At 41.9% G+C, this 22231-nt stretch overlaps 1 protein-coding gene across 1 annotated transcript; it reads left to right on the top strand.

The window, feature by feature from the left end:
• Window positions 1-380: 380 nt before the first annotated feature.
• On the top strand, window positions 381-6750 carry smg8 (SMG8 nonsense mediated mRNA decay factor). The gene is made up of 5 exons (XM_075486960.1): window positions 381-1021; window positions 1382-2285; window positions 2419-2564; window positions 3712-4614; window positions 5103-6750. The coding sequence occupies exons 1-5, from the start codon at window positions 398-400 to the stop codon at window positions 5313-5315; spliced, it is 2790 nt and encodes a 929-aa protein (XP_075343075.1). The 5' UTR covers window positions 381-397; the 3' UTR covers window positions 5316-6750.
• Window positions 6751-22231: the final 15481 nt, after the last annotated feature.

Raw genomic sequence — 22231 nt, 5'->3', positions numbered from 1 at the left:
GTGAGGGAAACTTGTCTCACTCCATAGCATTTATCTGACAGAGGCAGTTCATTTACAAATTCAAATTTAATGAGCAAAACATATGATAAACTAAGATATCATGCATTCCCAGCAAAATGGTATTTCACTCCCCTAAAAATACAATAAAGCTAAATTAAATGTGTTAAATTAAATTAAATTAAATTAAATGTGTGGGTAATATTATGGTGGCTACAGATTCAGATCATTAACTTTTATATTTTAGCAAGGCAACATTTATTTAATGTAACTTGTATTTATATGGGGGGGTTAAGACAACAGTGGAACGTTGTGTTAAGAAACTTTATCTTTACTCGGACAGTTTGGTGTACGGATCCGGAAATGGGTGCGCCACTGTTTTCCTTCTCCCGCTTTCAACATGAAGGAAGCAAACATGGCTCTCCCTGTGAGTGTGGGGGATTTGCTGCAGGCGGAGCTGCTGGAGGACGCCGCGTACCGGGACGACGGCCTGTGTGTTGTCGGGATTTTTGGGAGAAGCAACATGCAGCCCGGGCCGCTGAAGGAGTCCATTGTTAACACTCTGGCCGACAAACACATGTTCTCGCTGTTCGGCGGACCGGAGGACAGCGGTACCGCGGACAGCCTCATCCAGGCTTTCTACAACCAGGAGAACCGGGTTCTGTACCTGCTGCTCTCCTCCGTGTGCGACAGCCGGCAGCTTTTGCGGGCCTGCCACTCTCTGAGCGCCGGCACCAGCCACTCCGACGCCTACGACTTCTGGAAAGGTCTGGACCGACAGCACTGTCTACACCTGCTCTACATGTTCTCCGTGTGCCACGTCCTCCTGCTGGTGCATCCCAACCAGACCTTCGACGTGACTTACGACCGGCTCTTTAGAGCTCTGGACGCCCTGAGACAGAAGGTCCTGCCTTTGATCCGGGCTGCCATCAAGGACTGTCCGGTGTCCAAAGAGTGGAAGCTGAACTGCAGGCCCTGCCCACCACGCCTGCTGTTTGTCTTCCAGATCAACGGCACCCTGAAGGTCTGCCTTATTATTATATTATTATTATTACAATTGTAGACTAAGTGAACAATGAGGCATTTGTAGTAAATACATGTACAATTAAAAGTGCTTTAAAGGTGATTAACAAACTAATGGCAGTACAAATATAAATTATAAAGCAGTTAAAGAATAATGGACACAGTGAGAAAAAAAACATGAAAATAAAACCAATGAACAGGCAGAAAAACAAATGAACAGTGACTAATATAATCTTTAGGGAACAAAGAATGTAGTGAGAACTAAACGGTCACCAAAAGTGCACAAATCTAGTTCAGTAGGTGAGCTAGATTAACTTTCTATGAATTTAAATCGCATCCCTTTTTCTTTTGCTTTCCAAAGATCTCAGGAAACGGCTCTGAGTCAGGGGGAAACCCCGACAAACCCAAAAAGCACTCTCCCAGGAGGCGGCTGCAGCACGCCCTGGAGGACCAGATCTATCGCATCTTCCGGAAAAGCAGAGTTCTGACCAACCAGAGCAGCAACTGCCTGTTCACGGTGCCCGCCAACCAGGCTTTTGTGTACGTGATACCAGCAGCAGATGAAGACCCGGTAGGTACGTTGCTTGGCCAGCTTCGGTCCAACTGCATCTTATCCGAGCAGGACGCCACCGTGCCGCTGACAGGACCGAGGCGCTACCAGCAGATGCGGCGCTCGGCTCGGCAGAGCAGTTTCGGCGGAGACTCGAGTAGCATGACGATGGGCGGTCAGCTGGTGGACTGCAGCCTGAAGGAATTCCTCTGGCAGCACGTGGACCTGGTGCTGACCAAGAAAGGCTTCGATGACAGCGTCGGCCGCAACCCGCAGCCTTCCCACTTTGAGCTGCCAACCTACACCAAATGGGTCCAGGTCGCTTCCAGACTTCATCAAGTCCTCATCAGCAACACGGACGAAGACGTAGCGGAGCTGGCCACGAAAGTGCAAAGCCAGGTGAAGGTTTTGGAGGGTTTTCTTGATGCTGACACAAAGTTCTCAGAGAACAGGTGTCAGAAAGCTTTACCGCTGGCCCACAGCGCCTATCAGTCCAACCTGCCCCATAACTACACCACTACAGTGCACAAAAACCAGCTGGCACAGGCCCTGCGGGTGTACAGCCAGCACGCCCGCGGAGTGGCTTTCCAGCGCTACGCACTGCAGCTCCATGAGGACTGCTACAAGTTCTGGAGCAACGGGCACCAGCTGTGTGAGGAGCGAAGCCTGACGGACCAACACTGTGTTCACAAGTTCCACCTCCTGCCTCAGCAAGGTGAGCGGCACAGTCTCGTTATCTCCTCAGAAAACACGCACTTGGAGAAGCGGTCTGTTATATTTGACTCAACCAATGAATAACTGTAAAACCAAGAACTAAGTTTAAGAAAATCTACCACTTATTTCTGCAGGGGAGAAGCCCGACATGGACCACAACCCACCCATCCTGAACCACAACAGCAGGGGGCGCTCCACCAGCTCCTGTAACTGCGGCAGGAAGCAGGCTCCTCGTGAGGATCCGTTTGACATCCAGGCTGCCAACTATGACTTCTACCAGGTCAGCAGTCACACCGCGGTTCCAAACATTAAACTGTGATGGCGCCCATCAGACACGGCCTGCAGGCTCAGATCGCCTCAGTGTTTTGCACAGCTGGTCACCTGTTGGTAAAGATGCCTTCTGCTGTGTTTTTATATTGAGGAAGCATGTTTGGAGCAGTGGTAATCTTTTATGTCTGGAGTCTGATTTGTCTCTTTAGCATTTCCTGAGGGGAAAAATATGGCTCTGCAACTACTAGAAGAAGAAGAAGAAGAAGAAGAAGAAGTTTTATTTATATAGTACATTTCATAGATAAAAATCACAAAGTGCTTTACACAGTAAAACAAAATTACAAAGAGAAAACAAGTTCATATATAGATACAAAAAGTGACATCGGGACAATCAACTAAAAGCCTGTCTAAAGAAGAATGTCTTCAGCTGCTTCTTAAAAGAATCCACAGACTCCGCCTCACGAAGGGACACAGGGAGCTTGTTCCATAATTTAGGAGCAAAAGCCTGGAAAGACAAGTCTCCTCTGGTTTTAAAGGAAGTCCTTGGGACCATGAGGAGGTTCTGGCCTGAGGACCGAAGGGAGCGGCCGGAGCTGTAGGGACACAGCAGATCAGAGACATAACTGGGGGTCTGCCCATGCAGGGCTCTAAAAGTCAACACTAAAATTTTAAAATCTATACGATATTTGATCGGGAGCCAGTGCAAGGAAGATAAGATTGGCGTAATATGAGTCCGTCTGCTTGATCCTGTTAAAAGTTGAGCCGCTGCATTTTGGACCATCTGAAGACGATTTAAAACAGATTTGTTAAGACAAATAAAAAGAGAATTGCAATAATCCAAAGGCTCCACTGTTTACGCTATCTAGTTGCTAACTGCCTGCTGGTTGGTGTTGAGCTGGTAATGTAGTGTTTTTAGAGATTAGATTAGATTTAGAGATAAAGATTTTTCTCTGGAAACCGCTTCCCTCTGAGGCCACACAGCCAATAATTCTCTGTTGGTTTCTCACTACGAGCGACGCCTTTCACACTGTCCTTATTAAGCAAACTGATTTCATACTTCCTAAATAAAATATGTGACACAGTACATATCACATTGCAAACTTTTTCTGCCTCTGTATTCCACCTGTAGCACCAGTAACAGTGTTTTTCCTGATTAGATGCTGGAGGAGAAATGCTGTGGGAAGCTGGAGAGGATCGAGTTTCCAATGTTCCAGCCCAGCACTCCTGACCCAGCCCCAGCCCCAGCCCCAGCCCCAGCCCCAGCCTGCAACCAGGCTCAGCGGCTCCCATGTGAGGGCTCCGGCGAGGCGGAGAGGCTGAAGGAGCCGAGCACCGCCCAGAGTCACACACCCGGAGACACCAGCCTCAGCCTTGCTCTCAGCCTGGGCCAGTCCACAGACAGCCTGGGGCCCTACGCTGACGGAGACGCACCCGAAACCCAAGTCCAGCCAAAGAGGCCGAGCCTCATCGATCGCCAGCCCTCCACTGTAGAGTATCTCCCTGGTATGATGCATTCTGGCTGCCACAAAGGCCTCCTCCCAAAGTTCTCCAGCTGGTCGCTGGTCAAACTGGGTCCTGCAAAGTCCTACAACTGTCACACTGGTCTGGAACAACCAGGCTTCCTCCCTGGCTCCTCTTTCCTTTTACCGTGGGACTTGGTTATTCGCTCTCGGTCAGAGGAGGATACAGGACTGACAGAGCCTTTGGATGGAGGGGCATCCTCGTGGCCTGCCCCCAACAAGAGCCTCGTTGGAAAGCGAGGCAGCACCGGGGGCCTTGGCAGGAGTCGCAGGAGGGATGATATGGCTCGAGTCTTTGTGGGGTTTGAGTATGAAGACAGCCGGGGACGACGCTTCATTAGCTGCGGGCCTGATAAAATAGTCAAGGTGCTGGGGCCGGGGGGGGCCAAAGATCCTGCCACCAGGGTGCTGAACACCGACATGCCTCTGTACATCCCGTCTCCTTCCCAGGGTCGAGGCCTGAAGCCGCACTTTGCCCAGCTGGCTCGTCTTTTCATTGTTGTGCCTGATGCGCCGCTGGAGGTCACTCTGAACCCACAGGTAAACACACATTATCTCTGTGGAAAATATGGAAAAATGTTTCTCTGGATTTACATGAAAACACAACATTTCATACCACAAAAAATCTATAAAGACACATATATCACATGGTGGTGATAAGCCCCTATTGATGTTTGGCGTAATCGAACAGTTTAAAGTTTGTGTTAGGGATTAGTAAAGAGCAGAGCCAGATCAAATGCACTGATGAGTTCCTACTATTGTTAGATGTGGAAGATATGTGCTTGTAAACTAAAGTCTTAGAAAGAAATCCTTGTGAGATTATTGTTCACAGAATGATATAAAAATCATCTCACATTGTCTCTAAATTGACTTTTTTCCTGTCTAATGGCCAGTGTGGCTTTCAGGCCCCCCTTTTTTTTTTTTTTTTTTTAAGTAAAGAAGATTTCTGGGTGCCGTTGAGCCCTCTTGGGTGACTGTATAAGAATCATACCTTACCGCTAAATATTTTGTTGTTCTGTTGTTTCCAGGTCCAGCCCGGTCTCCCTCCCTGCCCACTCTTCCATCCAGAGCAGACTGAGATCTCGTTGCAGCCCGATGGCCTTTGGGTGCTACGGTTCCCTTATTCCTACGCCACAGAGCGCGGCCCCTGTTACCCCCCCAAAGAGAACCAGCCCCTCAGCAACTACAAGGTGTTGCGAGGCATCCTGAAGGCCACCACGGCTAACCCGCCACCACAGTGAACGTCAGTCTTTCATCTTCCTCGATCCAGTCTTTTAGTTTTTTTAGTTATCTGTCATGATTCATCCCAATCCCAAAACCCAATTTTTTGATGATCTTATAACTTTTAGTGCACAGTTGAAAGAAATTGACTGGCCAACAAACTTTACTTTGTAGCTCTAAGGACAGTAAAGCATCATTCAGCTTTTAAATGGTCTGCTTGGAAGGCTTTATTTTTGGCTTTTTTCCTGAGCCCTACATCCTCGGGCTGCAGAGACCCTGACCTACACCCCCATGTCCACGGTCTGCTGTCGGTGCCTGTTGGGCTGTGGCTGAGCACAGATGACTTTAACCTGTACTGGGACCTGCATCCAGAGTTGTTCTGCTGCAAAACTAAGGAAGACTTTACAGAGCCAGCCAGGCAAGACGGATGAAAAAGGCACTATTAATTTTACTTTGAAAAAGATTTTCTTTATGGTTTAAGGATTTGGTGTGCCTCTTTCATGTTCTTTTTTTTTAAGAGCACTTACAGCATGGAAAGCTCCTGTAATCAGTCATTGCTGTACATCAGTGGTTGCCATGGTAACACAGACTGTTTTCTCCCAGGCCTGCTGAGCATGTCCATGTTGGTGAGTTTAAGCACAGTTTGGACATGTCAGGGTGCGATTCCTCCACTGGAGCTTTACCTGAAGAGCAGGAAGCCTCTAAGGATCCCAGGGGATGAATGACCTATTTTTTTTTTTTTTGTCTTCCTGTTTATTCCCACTAATAAGTAGCTGCATAGTTGCACTCACAGCGTAGGTGTGAAAGTGCTTTTTGGATCGCAGCCAACATTTGGAAAACTGTAATCACATTTGGTTTGTGGCCGACTGGAATCCGCCTGGAGCAGCAGAAACATTCAGAATGATGGACCCATGATGAACTCCAGGCTTTGTTGCTTGTTTACAGTCATGTGAAGAAATGTGAGACATATGTGTAATACTTCTGGAACATCAGCTGACAGTTTTTTTCTTGCACAAGACACTGGAGGAACCTTTTTCCCCCCCGGATAAAGTTCTGGATGTTCTTGAGGAAATTAAAATCATTGAAACCTTTTGTTTTCGAAGGCTCTTTAGTCAGTGAGAGGTTGTTTGATGCTGGGTTGGTGTGTCGGGACACTGTGACCACAGTTTACACGCTGAGAAAGAGCACGAGACAGTGGAGGACCAGAGCAGGCATACTATGGATGCCGACAATTATGAGTGTCCTGTAATGATGATGATCTTGTTTAAGTTGTGAACTAATTGAATTTGAGTCAGTTCTTCAGTCTGTAATGCACTGGGTCCTAGAGAGAAACATGCTATCTTGTTTTGTCTGTAAATAATCACATCCTTGTCATTCTGTGTCAGATTCTTATTTTTATTAATGTTATCTCACTGTAAAGAAAAAAACTAAAGCGAATAAAGTGTGAAAATCCAATCAGGTGCTTATGACTGAGCATTCATTTCTGAATTTCCATTTAAGCTCATACAAATAAGGTCATCATGACACACACAAAGACTAACAGCAGCCCCGGAGTGATAGGGTTACATTTTTCATGTTGACAGTGTCCTCTTTATCCACCAGATAGAACCACTAATCTTTCACTGTTTTCAGCCATTTTCCTCTAAATCATCCATTCCTGTGCCCTCTGTATTTTACACAGACTGCTCCCAACACTGGTTGTCCACATATTCAGGTGTATTATTATTCTAAGCCTCTTATTTCACCTTTGTGTAGTTCTTTAGTTGCCGGTCATTGTAAGATTATATTTTGTTTTATGTAAACAGTCGGGGTTGTTGAGCAGCCTGTTTTGCATGTAAAAGAACCGTGTCCACACACCAGGGGGCGCTGTTGATTCCATCTGCATCCTGTTGGTCTGTTATGGAGACCTGTTTGGTCCCCTCAGTCTGGCTGTTAATGTCAAACAATGAAAGACCATTTTTAATGCAGAAAATGTCAAAGATAAAAGTAAAAGTCCTTCGCTTTTAGCTGTACTCATTACTCGAGGTGCCTTTGACGTTAGTTTGGAGGAGAAGGGCAGTAAAGGACTCAGATGTTTCAAATTAAATTGAACTGAACACTGCTTATTTAAAAGATGGTTATATAAACACCTGTTTATGGTCAATGATGTCAGATTATTATTTCAGAAAGAGAAAAAACAACTCCTTTATGTATCGACTCTTTCTGATCTACTCCTAATCAGCTTACGATCCATCAGAATTCTGTAAAGACCAAATACAGGGAATGTGGTGAACAACTGGTGAACTCATAGCGTAGTAAAACACAAACACAAACACACGTAGGCTTCAGGAATGGAGATAAGAATTAGATTAACAAAGCTAAGGAGATTCGAGGTCATTCAATTCTTAAACGAACATTGAAAAATGTGCTATAGATAAAACTCATGTCCACCGTAATGAACAAATATGTTGCCTGATATCTTAAAAAAATTTATTAAGCAGACTTTATTCACTAAAGTAATAATGTACGATGTTATCTAGGGTACATAAGACTTTTATGCACTTTTACATCAAATATATGGTTTATTTGACTAATTTTGTGTTACAATTGCAAACAAAGCCCTATCTTTATTATTAACAATGTATAAAGTGTGTTATTGATCGCTACACAAGTATGTGTCTCATATCAAAATATGACTATTGTACTTTAAGTAGTCCATGAGTTATGATGGAAAATAGTTATACATTTTATAGACAAGTTTACTGCTTACACATCAAATGACCGTAATCAATTTTTATACTTTACTGACACCAATAAACTCCTTCTAGTACTTCCCCTAAGCGGACTCACTTCTGGCTCCTCTTTATCAATTCAAATTTTACGCCAACATCTTTCAGTGTTTAATTGTTGACAGACTCCTGGTTCAGGAGTTCCACCATAAGCACAGCGTGTGTACCATCTGCAGACGCCCTCATAAGCACAAGGCTTTGTTACACCATGAAGTAAGACAAGTGTAAACTCACAGTCATTCAGCCATGCCTGCAGTTATTCCCAGTGATCACTGGTTGTATTGAATTTTTTTTTTTAAATTTTACTCAGAATCAATCTGGTATTAAATTCAACAAGACAACTGTCTTAAATGAAACCACTACTTTGATATGAAGGTGGTCCATATGAAGGCTGATCCAGTGAAAACGATGCAGGACCGTCCAGTCAAAAGTAAAAACTGTCCCATTTACAGCCAATAAAAGCAATCATATTTCTGATGGATAAGTTGGAGCCCTGACTGCTGCTGAGACAAACATACATTAGTTGTTGCCATATACAAATTATTGTGCCCTGAGGAGTATGCATTGTACTTTCAGCTTTACATTCTGCATTACAGATTTGTTGTAATTCATTTCTAACTAGTGTACATATTAGTCTGACTAACACTACAACTCCCATCAATGCTGCCACCTCAACTCCTTATCCTCCTAATCACCTCAGCAGTCACAACATACCAACATGTCTGCTGCTATTTCACCTACTTTCACCTCCTGTTTCCTTTTATTAACCACTTTTTTTATATATATATATACTTACACGCAACTTGAGTAGGCGTAGGAATATTGGAGACAGGCGCATTTGTCCCACCCAAAAATCAGGTTTCCGATATGTGCCCCCCCCCCAACGTTAAACTCATTCCTGCTCCCTTGCTGCTACAAAACACTTAATGGAGCTTGAAAGTTTTTGAAGCTTTTTGAAGTTTCTGCATCAATAACAACAACCTGAGATTTTACACAAGCCTAAGAAATGCAATATTTTCCAAACAGAGCACTTTGCTGTCAGACTCAGCTGGCTTAGCGGAAAGCCTGGTTTATTTCGCTACTTCTGGCTAAATTTAGCGAAAGTTCCGTTCCATAAAGGTGGCTTATTTGAACGCCCGCTGAGTAACCATGGTAACTTATGCTGCTGAACTAGCCTGGTACAGGTGTTGTGCCGAATTCGGCACCCCTGCCGTCAGACGCACCCCCTCGCGGGAGCGAGCGCGCACCACTCGTTTGTTCAGAAAGTGAAGCATTTGCCTAAACAAACGCTGGGGAACATACTATTCTACGATTTCATTATTTATGAAGGAAATGGAAGAGAAGAACAGCTGTTGCTTTCACTGATTAAAATTTTAAAGGGAGCGTCCCCTCTTCGTCGGTGGCGTACTGGGTTAAGCAGCCGTCCCATGTACAGAGGCTACAGTCCTCGCTGCAGCTGGCCCCGGTTCGAGTCCCGCACCGGACGGGCCTTTGCTGCATGTCTTACCCATCTCTCTGCTTCCTGTCTCTCTCCAACTGTCTATCCATTAAAGGCATAAAAAATGTGAAAAAAATAAATAAATAAAAAGTCTAAAGAGTGTTTTTCTCAACACAAAATCTCGTTATAGCGAACGCAAAACAACACTTTTCTGTTCTGTGAAAATATATACCCCAGCCATAAGTACAAAATGAATGGACTTGATTTTTTCAAAACAAGGTGAATATATTTGACTTGGGGTTTCACAAGACTAAATATGATTCCAGCTTTTGTTGCAAGGTTCAAAAGTAAGTGCTTTTATTTGTGTTAACCTGTAGGCTATGTAGGTCAAAACAATAGCCTTCTGATCCTGAATATCACTATATGAAAATGTCATTTGATCTATGCCTGATAGACAAGTCATAGCATCTGTGTGTTTCTCACCATTGAAGGCCATATTCTCATATTCAATAGCTACACTTGTTTTTAAGAAATTAAATATTTTTCTTGCTGCTTTATAAGATAAAATACAATAAACCAATCCCCCATCCACCACTAACATATCTGTTATCAGACCTATCAAACTCATACATATATTGGCACCAAATTCATGCAGTTAACAGTACCCAATGCTGAGGTCAAAGAAATAAAATTGTGCAGATGGGGAGCATTTCATGGCAGGCCTTGTGTTCCCTTTCCTGTGATACAGCATGTACCCCCTGCTGAACTCTTACTGTAAAGCTGTCACATGCACTAAACTGACTCAGGTTAAACACACTAGTCTTATCTGTGTACTGTGAAAAGCATTTGATGCTGGGATCAACAGAAGAAATATTAAGGGGGGGGGGGGGGGGGTGCATATTCCGGCAGGCCTGTTTTTCCACCTGCCGGAATAAGCACCCCCCCCCTAACTTTTGCTAGGAAGGTGGCACATGCTTGAAACTTACTCCACTTTTTAGTCCTGAGTGTACTCTGAAAAGTACAGTAGTGATGCTGGGAGATCAGGGGCGGAGCTACAGGGGTGGCTACGGGGGCATTTGACCCCCTTGAAATCTGATTGGCTACCCCAAGTGCCCCCCCAGATGATTGACAGTCTTTATGGTAGCAGTTTAGCTGCTGTGATAAAACCTGACGGCGCGCTTCCATTTTAACCGGCGCAGCTTTTGCAGTCTTTACGGTAGCAGTTCAGCTGCTGTGGAAACGCACAGACCAATCCCACGTGATATTACTCAGCCAATCAAGTCTGTGCATTACAGGCGGTAAACATTGCGAATCTACGAGTCAAGTCACACATGAAAAGACGATAGATAGCATACATTTAGAGAAAACAAAGGGAGATATACAGACGCCTGACTTGAAGAAAGTTGAGAAACAGGAGTGAGACGGAGAAAGGGAGAGGAACGGACGACGGAGCCAGAGAAAGGTAGAGAATTAAGTACCAAATGGCGCTCTCATAAAAAAGAAAAGTGGACAGCGAAAATAGAGCATTTAATCCAGAATGGACAGACTCGTTTCTGTTCATACTTCCCACTGGGAGCATTAAAACAGTGTGTCTCATATGTTCAGAGACTGTGACACTTATAAAGTGAGTGGGTATGTTTTGAACAAACATACCCACTCAAATCTGAAGTGAGATCACAGAAAATAAGTGGTCTCACAGCCCAATATGACCAGTCCAGAAAGCGTTCTGTGAAGACCTGTTAGGTGTCACTCCCCTTCAGACCAGTACAAGAGGAGAAGACCTCTACCTGGCCATAAAGGAGATGTTAACAAAGAGAGGAATAGAGCCAAAACAAGTGGTTTCAATAACCACAGATGGAGCCCCTGCTATGATCGAGAACATTAAACTTATCTGCAGTCATACATACATGTTCAGTTCTATGTTACGTGACAATAAATATTGTCAAAAAGTTTTCGAATTGTACTAAATTCATTTGATTTAACCGTCAGGTATTGATTACATGCAGATGTTGATACAACTACTTGGCTACTTAAATATATATCACACTAAACTTAAATATATATCACACTAAATAGTTAGACATTATGATCTTCCGGACCTTTGCTTCGAGAAATTTTCTCTAACTGGACCTCTTTAAATTTTAGTTGAATACCCCTGCCCTAGAAGGTAGAAGATCTATGCTTTGTTGAAGCTAAGATGGGTATTGTTTGTCTCTGGTTATGGCCATGCTCTGCACTGTGTCCTACTTACCCGTGTAGTATGTTTTGCTTAGTTAAAACCTTGTCAGTCTTTGTATGTCATGTCAATTTGTTGGCAGTTTACTTTTTTGTTTTGGTTTTGGGTTTTTTGTTTGTTTTTTGCTGACAATTGAGGGACTGCTGACTGTGTGAACAACTGACTACCTGTGTGTGAGAGTAACTGTGTAACAGACCCAGTGTCTGAGTAACTGTGTGACTCAGTTATTATGTGCATTTTAGTTTCTGTCAATGGTATCAGGGTGTTGGTAAATGCACCATATTCATTTTGTACATAAATAAACTAAAAGTTGCACTCAAAATGGTATCTTCTGTCTGCTTAATATGTGGCTACTTAAACATTATTGCAAATTGAAATTACTGTTTATAGGTTTATATAAAAAAGATCAATACACATTAATTAACTTGTCAAGGCACCAGAAATAATCACTTCACATCTTTCATCTGTAGTCCCTGGAAATTGTGTGTGTGTTTATATATGTATATATATATATATATAGTATAAGACAAAAATGATCACAAGTCATGACATATCAAAGAAGAACACAAGACAAGAGAACAACATGCGTAAGTCCATATAGGAATAAATAATAATAATACAATAATAATAAACAGATATACATTACTCAATTACTAACAGATGGTTTGATGTTCTTCTGGTGCCACATTACTGTTAGCGCATAAACGTATTTGTGTGTGGTGTAAACCATTGACCCCCTGAAAAACACTTGGCCACCCCATTGCTACCCCAAGAAAAAAAGTCTAGTTCCGCCACTGTGGGAGATACACACCACTTTATTTTGATTTATTGTTTTCCGATTTTAATTTTATTTTTTACACTGAATTTGTATTTGCATCTATGCATATGAACTAAATAGAAACATGGGGGCAACATAAGTAGACTACACACTAACAGCATTTCCCCCTTCATGTAGTGTAACTACTTTATTTCATTATATTTTACATACATTTTATTTCCTCATATTTTACATACAATTACAAGTATGTTAGCGAAGGATGATAATGTGCAGCAGTTCTGGCGTACAAACCCAACACTGGACTGATAATTTTGCTTGCTTGCTCTTGCGCTTGACTCAGAGCGCGGTTCTCGAAAACACATGAGAAGCCTACATACAGAATCATACGCAGACAGCACAGCTTTATGCCAATTACGCACACAGGCTCCACACCTCCACACACGCATCGCGTCTGCAATCATAACTCATCAGGGGAAATCACATTTTGCCAATATTTTAGATGTAGTATATAAAGTGGATACACGTAATTCAGCGGAACCATCCCCCTGGCTACTGTGTTACCTATAGGTTATCTGCCAGCGCATTGATATGTAAACATTGAGACTACAGTAAAGTCATGTTCATTCTACCTACAAGTTGAATCCTTTATTTTATATACTATGTTGGAGTAAAAGACACAACATTAGAGACCCCCCAACATTTCCCAAATCATGTTTTTGGGGGGTCTCGTGTCAGTTTCAGGGGGTCTCGGATCCCCCGAGTCCCCCCCGTAGTTCGAACACTGATTAAGAGCCTATTATCATATCTGTCAACAAATACTATTTAGATCAATGTATTAATGTAGCCATATTTAGTCAAGTAATTTCATTATAATTTCTATACATTTAAACAGCATGTCATAGCTACTGAATACATTAATTGTAGTCTGGGCTTACATTATCCAATTCGGAAATGACGCTACTGCATAGAGACGACACACTATTGGGAACGCCATTAAGGCATCTGATCCATACCGACAACAACAATTGACCGACGACGACAGCAATATGGATCCAGTGTTGTACAACACTATTTTGGAGTACAAAATTGAAGGCCGATATATGCCAAATTTAACAAAGAAAGAAAAAAATGAAGTCCGAAGAAAAGCTTCAAAGTTTATTGTTGAAGGTGAGTTATGGATCTCTTGAAATAAAAACATTACGTTGATTTCATTGTAGTCTATGTCTCCGACTTTGCTATGTTTAATACATTTGTTGATGTTAATGTATGTTACAATTAATTTCCTAGATGGAGCACTTTACTTTTTGAAGGGTCCTGGGAATGCCATAAAAACCAAAGTGGTTAGAGGCACAGAGGAGGCTAATGAAATCTTCATGGATTTCCATGACAGCCCCAGAGGTGCTCACACTGGTCAAAAAAAAACCTGAGATGCCATTTCCAGAAGATTTTTCTGGAAATGGCAGTCAGCTGCAGCATGCGCATGTTATAAAACAGGAGGTGGAGTATACCCCGATAAAGGTAGCTGTTGTTGACATATTCTCAAAATCAATGCCTGTTGTTTTATCAGAAAACATATTACATATTACCAAACAGATGTAAATACATACATATATTTACATACTCCACAGCAGTTTCCAAACTGCTTTTTGTGCAACATCTCTGTAAAAGGTTTCCAGTGCCCAATTACCATCTTCTGCCCTTTATGGGGAGAAGATTTCTACAGAAATGCATATTTTATTTTGTACTGTTGTTTTTATCAGGTTACACATCCATTCGAGCTTATCGGCATGGACTTAATTGGCAAGCTGAAAGAGTCAAAAAATGGGTATAAGTACATCTGCGTCATGGTGGACTACCTGACAAAATGGACGCAGGCCTACGCTCTGTGCACAAAATCGGCACCTGAGGTAACGGGATGCATCATCAAATTCTTTTACCAGTTTGAGGCTCCCAAAAGGATACTGACGGACCAAGGAAGAGAGTTTGTGAATGATGTAAGTTTAAAAATGCCTTGAAAAATATTGCTGAAATATTTCTGTTGGGTTTTGATCTATATAGAGTATGTTATTTTTATTTTACAGATAAACAAGGAAATTTGCAAAAAGTTGCTGATCAAAAGGAGCCTTTGTTCACCATATCATCCTCAGACCAATGGACTGGTAGAGAGGATGAATGGCACAATACAAAGGTACAATACAAATGGTTGATGTAACGTGAATTAATTAAATATTCTATGTACATTATCAACTTTATGTATACCTTATGGCAGGGGTCTTCAACGTTTTTCAGGCCAGGGACCCCCAAACTGATGGAGAGTTGGAGCAGGGACCCCCCTACTATTTATATGGCATACAATTGTGTTTTATATTTAACGGGGCCTAGTGCCGTGTATAAACATAGCTACTCTGTTATTGTGCATTCAATACTAAGCTATTCAAATAATACACAGGTTAATATATTCATGTTTTTATTTTAAACATGTGCAAGGTACAAGGTGGCCGTGCCACTGCCATTTATAAACAAACATCTTGCATACAACACTGAGCTATTCAAATAATCCACAGATTTTAACTTTAAACATGCATGTAGATGGGACAATGAATCCTCAAACCATGGATGACACACGTTTGCACACAATTTGTGAATTTTTTTTTTTTTTTTTTTTTTTTTTTTAAATCGTCTAATCAACCAAAGATTTCGCGACCCCCCTGCAGTACCTCCACGGACCCCCTGGGGGTTGCGGACCCCCTGTTGAAGACCTCTGCCTTATGGTCTTCAGTTGACAGCAGCAAATGCAAGTGGGATCACAAATCTTTTATTGAGATGCCTATTGTCAATTCAAATTTTGAATTTTTTTAGAGCTGTCAGCAAACTGGTGGCCAACAAACCTGAAGACTGGCCTGAGTACTTGGATGCGGTCATGTTTGGGTTGAGGACCAAAAAACAAATTACAACAAAGTTCTCCCCATTCTTCCTGATGTTTGGAAGAGATGCTTGGTACTTCTCAGAGGTTCCACAAGACTTCATGGTTGGTAAACACATGTCTCAATATAATTTTAGGTCTATCGATGCAGTGTTGTAAACATGGGCTGAAAGACTATAAAAACATTTGTTCACAGGTCGACAGCAGTGTTGAGAATGTAGTGGCTCAGGAAGATGTGTCAGAGGACATAAAGCGCCTTGACGAGATCAAAGAAATTCTTCAGGGCAACATATCCAAGCAACAGGACAAAACTAGGAGACGGATGAAGCAGGGTGCTCCTAAACCCGCTTTGAAAATAGGTGACAAGGTCTGGAGACAGAATGTGAGGAGTCAGCAGAGGAAAGGGGGCAAATTGGAGGCAAACTTCCTTGGCCCTTTCACTGTGGTGGCACTACAGGGGAAAAGTGCCGATCTGCAGGCAGATGATGGCAATATCATCAACAAAGTAAATGTTGACCACCTACAACTAGCTAAGGTGGAGCAGCCCCGAATCCCCCACAAAATCAGCGCATCATTGGCCCCAGCCTCCACCCCAGCTGCAGCACCAGCCTCCATCCCACCTGCAGCACCAGCCTCCATCCCACCTGCAGCACCAGCCTCCATCCCACCTGCAGCACCAGCCTCCACCCCAGCTGCAGCACCAGCCTCCACCCCACCAGCATCGCCAGCCTCCACCCCACCAGCATCGCCAGCCTCCACCCCACCAGCATCGCCAGCCTCCACCCCACCAGCATCGCCAGCCTCCATCCCACCTGCAGCACCAGCCTCCATGGCAGGCCTAACCCCACCAGCTGGGCGAGCATCAAGAGGCCCTGTCTCTGCATCAACCGCAACCTCTCCATACACACACAATTCAGCTGAAAAATGTAGGTATTATGATATTGTATTTCTTACATTTTTTTTTTTTTCAAAATGTACAAATCTTCTTGTTTTTTATTATTCAGATATTCAGGAGGCATGGGCAGGGAAAGATGCCCATGTAATTCTTTCCAAAGTGGGCCCATACAGTTTGTTCTATTGGGACATATTAAACATGGGTCCTAACAAGGAGCTGGAGAGTCAGGTAACACTTTTTCATTATTGTATGAAATCATAAATTTCCACTCCCTAGGGTAATATTTCAGTTATGACATTTAGAGTATATTGTGTTGAAATAAAATTACCTTAAAACGTGCAAGGAAAATCACTAATACTACAACAATGTAGTAGCAGTGAAACTGCCACTGTGTAATCCTAATGACATCTTTGTAACATTTGTTTTATAGGTGATAAATGCATATTTAAATGTGCTAATGCTCAAGCACAACCAGTGCAATGCCGGTCAAGCTGCCGTCATTGACACTTTTGCAATGACCTCAATCTGGGAAATGAAGTCCAAAAAAATCAGGGTATGTACTGGAGTGTAAATGTTACAAATATGCTTGTTTCAAGTTAAAGGGATTCAATATTTTTTATTTATTTACTTTTTTCAGATTGATCCAATGGCACACAACTTGATTGTGGGAATTGTGAACGAGAACCATCATTGGATGTTGGTGGTGAGAAGAGGAGCATTGCACAACATCATAGAATTTCACTAATATAACTAATGCCCAGGGTGTTTGCCTAATTTATGTTGTGTTTCCATGTGAATAATAAAAGGTGATCTACCCACATGAGAAAAGAAGCCTTTTCATGGATCCCCTCGGGGAATCTAAAGGCAAAATTAAGACGTGCCTGGAGTCAACAAGGTAAATTTGACTCTTAAATAGAGTAGCTCTTCTATGAGTTGCTAAATAATGTGCAACAGTTTACAACATATGTGCCATATACATACTTTAGAGCCTTCATGAGGAAAAAGGGCTGCAATGTTTCGAGGTGGACATGCAGCACTCTCCCTCATAGCCGTCAACAAGATGGCACATCCTGTGGTGTCCTGGCCTTAAAAGTGAGTGTGAAATACAGCTACAGTAGCAAATTTAGTAGCAATTGCAGTGAAGATCTTGACCTGCTTTCAGACATCCTGATGTAGGTTTTATTAAATGTGGTTATACTATATGTAATACTTTTCATTTGTTTGGTTTGTATTTAACGAATTGGGGGGGGGGGGGTGTCAAACACCATGCAATGCTTATTCCATTCTATTAATCAAAGTTCTCTTCAGTTCGCAGAGAAAATTTTGCAAGCTAGACATAGCCAAGTCCCTCCTTAGAGAATCAGGTGTTTCCTTTTTGCTCAACATTGTCAGTCACTTCATGTTGTTGTTTTTTATGCATGTTATCTCACAAATAAGCAACCCTAAGACAGTCAATTCATACTGTGCCAAGCAAATTGTATTAATCTGAACATATTTGTTCAATATTGTTTGTCTTAACAGATGACCTGAGCAACTGTTGTTCTTTTTGTGGGTCGGAGGACCAGGATGGAACCCAATGGGTAATTTATACGCTTTGCCACAAAAAATGAAAAGGAATAGTTTTTACTGTATCAATGTTGCCCTGGTTATTTACAACAATTGATTACTACATTCTTCTGCATCATCGGCATCTACAGGTACTACTAATACAGGCATCACTTATGTTGTACTCGTTCTGTGTTGACATGCAAGATTACTTACTTTCCATTGTACATGTGCTGTAGAAAATAGTTTTTTAGCCAGAACAAAACAATTATGTTGGTGAGATGAAGGAATATTAAAGATATTATCAGTCAATTAATTTAGAGTTATCCTATATTTAAGGACACTTTATAATCTAAAATGTGCATACCACTACACCTCCCTATTTTCCCAGATTTGCTGTGACGTGTGTCAGAGGTGGTACCACCAGAATTGTGTGGATTGGCCTCCAGTGGATGAGGAGTTCTTGTGTCCCGCTTGTAAATAATGCTGTCCCTTGTTATTTATTCTATTTGTTTTTTATATTGTTAAAATGTTTTTTATTGTTGATTTTTTTTTTGTTTTCATAGAAAGCTATTGTGATATGTTTATTGTGAAGGTGTTCAGTGTTCAAAGTGTTTTTTCATCACAATAAATTATGTACATGCTCCCAATGATTTTGTGTGCACATTTCCCAAAAGAAGAGTTGGGGTGAATATGTGTAATCACCAGGTATAAATTACAATATCCTAGTAGGATAATTGTTTTTCTGTTTCTCCCAGCATAAAATACCTTTTCAGATTATAGTCAAAGGACTGATACTGATGAGGGGAGTCATTTTCAAGCATGTGCCACCTTCCTAGCAAAAGTTAGGGGGGGGTGCTTATTCCGGCAGGTGGAAAAACAGGCCTGCCGGAATATGCACCCCCCCCCCCCTTAATATTTCTTCTGTTGATCCCAGCATCAAATGCTTTTCACAGTACACAGATAAGACTAGTGTGTTTAACCTGAGTCAGTTTAGTGCATGTGACAGCTTTACAGTAAGAGTTCAGCAGGGGGTACATGCTGTATCACAGGAAAGGGAACACAAGGCCTGCCATGAAATGCTCCCCATCTGCACAATTTTATTTCTTTGACCTCAGCATTGGGTACTGTTAACTGCATGAATTTGGTGCCAATATATGTATGAGTTTGATAGGTCTGATAACAGATATGTTAGTGGTGGATGGGGGATTGGTTTATTGTATTTTATCTTATAAAGCAGCAAGAAAAATATTTAATTTCTTAAAAACAAGTGTAGCTATTGAATATGAGAATATGGCCTTCAATGGTGAGAAACACACAGATGCTATGACTTGTCTATCAGGCATAGATCAAATGACATTTTCATATAGTGATATTCAGGATCAGAAGGCTATTGTTTTGACCTACATAGCCTACAGGTTAACACAAATAAAAGCACTTACTTTTGAACCTTGCAACAAAAGCTGGAATCATATTTAGTCTTGTGAAACCCCAAGTCAAATATATTCACCTTGTTTTGAAAAAATCAAGTCCATTCATTTTGTACTTATGGCTGGGGTATATATTTTCACAGAACAGAAAAGTGTTGTTTTGCGTTCGCTATAACGAGATTTTGTGTTGAGAAAAACACTCTTTAGACTTTTTATTTATTTATTTTTTTCACATTTTTTATGCCTTTAATGGATAGACAGTTGGAGAGAGACAGGAAGCAGAGAGATGGGTAAGACATGCAGCAAAGGCCCGTCCGGTGCGGGACTCGAACCGGGGCCAGCTGCAGCGAGGACTGTAGCCTCTGTACATGGGACGGCTGCTTAACCCAGTACGCCACCGACGAAGAGGGGGCGCTCCCTTTAAAATTTTAATCAGTGAAAGCAACAGCTGTTCTTCTCTTCCATTTCTTTCATAAATAATGAAATCGTAGAATAGTATGTTCCCCAGCGTTTGTTTAGGCAAATGCTTCACTTTCTGAACAAACGAGTGGTGCGGGCTCGCTCCCGCGAGGGGGTGCATCTGACGGCAGGGGTGCCGAATTCGGCACACCTGTCAGGCTAAAGTTGACGCTTAGCTCAGCTGCAACTCTAAAATGTCCAACCGGCTGAAACAGAGTCCCGAAAGAAATGTTCACCAAGAATTCTGTGCTCCCGCAACTCATGTCTTGTCTAAAAAACGAGGCAAAAACTGTGGTCATCATATCACCACTTTCACTGTCTGGAAAAATCAATCAGTCGGTGCCAGTGCAACTAAAGAAACGCAACTATACACACGTATTGAACATGAAATTAAATGAGAGAGAACATGGTATTCATTAAAACTAATCAATACCTAACAAACATCCGATCCACACCCACGTAGGACCAGACTCAGAAACATGGGGGACAGGTAATAATGTTAATGATACAAATTATTTGTACAGTCAAGGACTGTACAAACAAGATATTAGATAAAACGCAGGAATTAAAACATCTTACCATATTAAAAATATGACCTCTGTCCTTTCAGGCTGCTGCTCCACATTTACAGTAGCCGATAATGTAAAACAACCTACTGGCTGAAGTATTTGCATTAAGTTCATCATCTCCCTCAGGCTTCCCCAATATTATCGGTGCACTACACTGTACCCATGTACGCATCCAAGGCAAGGCAATTTGTAGAGCACAATTCGTACACAAGGCAATTCTAAGTGCTCTACAGTTACACAAGAAGGCAATAAAATCATTCCAAAAAACAAAAAAATCATTAATTAATTAATTTAAAAGTGAAGAGTGCAGATAAAATACTTTCAGGTGTCATATGCACATCTAAATAGAACTGTTTTCAGTCTGGATTTAAACATTGTCACATTGTCCAGGCCCCTGCTGGACCCGTGGAGGCTGACTATGTAAACCGAACATTTTTCCATATCCTAAATGTACAGGCACACTTGGGGATAATTGTCCATAGACTCTGAACTGGATTTCTCATTTTGAAAAATACCACATCAACCCCTTTGAGTAATGCTGAGCAATGTTACATTTATGCCCTGTGAAACCTCATCATTGACTCCTATCCTCCGAGCATACAGATGATCTGTGATGGAGGTCATTTCATTTCCAACATTGAGGCTAAATGGCCGGGATCAGTTCATGATTCTAGGATGTTCCGAGCATCCTCACTGGCACAGAAGTTTGCACAAGGCGCAAGAATTTTACCTGAAGGAGTGTACTTTGAAGTAAGGTGTAGCATAGGCAGAATTTTGGTAATGTAATGAGAGGTCAGGTGTAGAGGTCATCTCAAGGAATTTAAAGTGCTCATCATACTTTATTATAAATAGCCATATAAGGCACATATTGCATCAAATTGCCTAAAGTCTTAACACATGTATATCCATCCAACATTTCTCTTATTCTGCAGCAGAGTTCAATGGTGTCCTGCTTGGGGACAGAGGCTATGCATGCTGGCCGTACCTCCTCACGCCATATCCTGATCCAGGAACAAGGGCATGCACATGCACATGCACATGCTAAAACAAGGGCACGGATAGAAATGACCTTTGGCCAAATTAAATACAGGTTCATTGCTTAAAGTTCTCAGGCACCATGGCTGACTTCTGACAGAGCCATCTTAAATTAATAGTATACTTCATGTTTTATACATTTTGTCTTGTGGACAACTTTTCAGGCTGAAGTCTGAGTCCCTGGAGCTTCCGGTGCCTGAAAGGACTCAGTTTCTCCTGACACAGTGAGGACCTATATACAGGGACACATATTTCCTTTGATCCTTATTGTTGTGACCTTTGAGTTAGATCTTCTTTTCATAATTTAGCATTGACACAGTAGCAGTTTAAGTCAGAGCAAGTGTAAGAAGGCTAAATGGACAGAGATGATTTATAACTTTCCACACGTCAGGTCATGGCACCCCACTGTGAATATAAATGTAAAAAACACATTTCTAACACGTTGCATGAACCGTACAATAATGACAAGTTTGAGTTCAAGTTGTGTTGAATTGTTTAATTATTATTACATGTTTCTCAAGCTGTGGAGAGAAAACAGAATTAAATACAGTTCACAACACGAAATTCTCCTTTATCTGAATTTATACTAACATCCATCTCCAGTTTCATAATCTCTAGCTTGATCTTTTTTATTTTCAGTTTCTTGTATTCCATATCTAGTTTGGTGCTCTCTTTATTGGACAAACACATTTCTTCAAAGGCTACTTACCACTCTGAAATATTTTCCTGTACTTTACCTTCACCTGCTGCCAGGTACGCTTTTGGCTGTAAAGATAGCTCCTGTTGAGATGTAACAGAGAAGAATTAATATGTGGGTCACACACTCACGATATTATAGTCACAAAGTATGATGATGTGTG

Source organism: Odontesthes bonariensis, chromosome 16, assembly GCF_027942865.1.
Source record: "Odontesthes bonariensis isolate fOdoBon6 chromosome 16, fOdoBon6.hap1, whole genome shotgun sequence".
Lineage (NCBI taxonomy): Eukaryota > Metazoa > Chordata > Actinopteri > Atheriniformes > Atherinopsidae > Odontesthes > Odontesthes bonariensis.
Note: the sequence above shows the minus strand (reverse complement) of the source record. Positions and strands in the feature narration are given on the sequence as shown.

Excerpts from the sequence above, each read along its gene's own strand:
- smg8 (XM_075486960.1), top strand. The coding sequence starts at position 398 with ATGAAGGAAGCAAACATGGCTCTCCCTGTGAGTGTGGGGGATTTGCTG. Across the intron at positions 1,022-1,381 it reads AGATCAACGGCACCCTGAAG|ATCTCAGGAAACGGCTCTGA; the intron begins GTCTGCCTTATT and ends TGCTTTCCAAAG. Across the intron at positions 2,286-2,418 it reads CCACCTCCTGCCTCAGCAAG|GGGAGAAGCCCGACATGGAC; the intron begins GTGAGCGGCACA and ends TTATTTCTGCAG.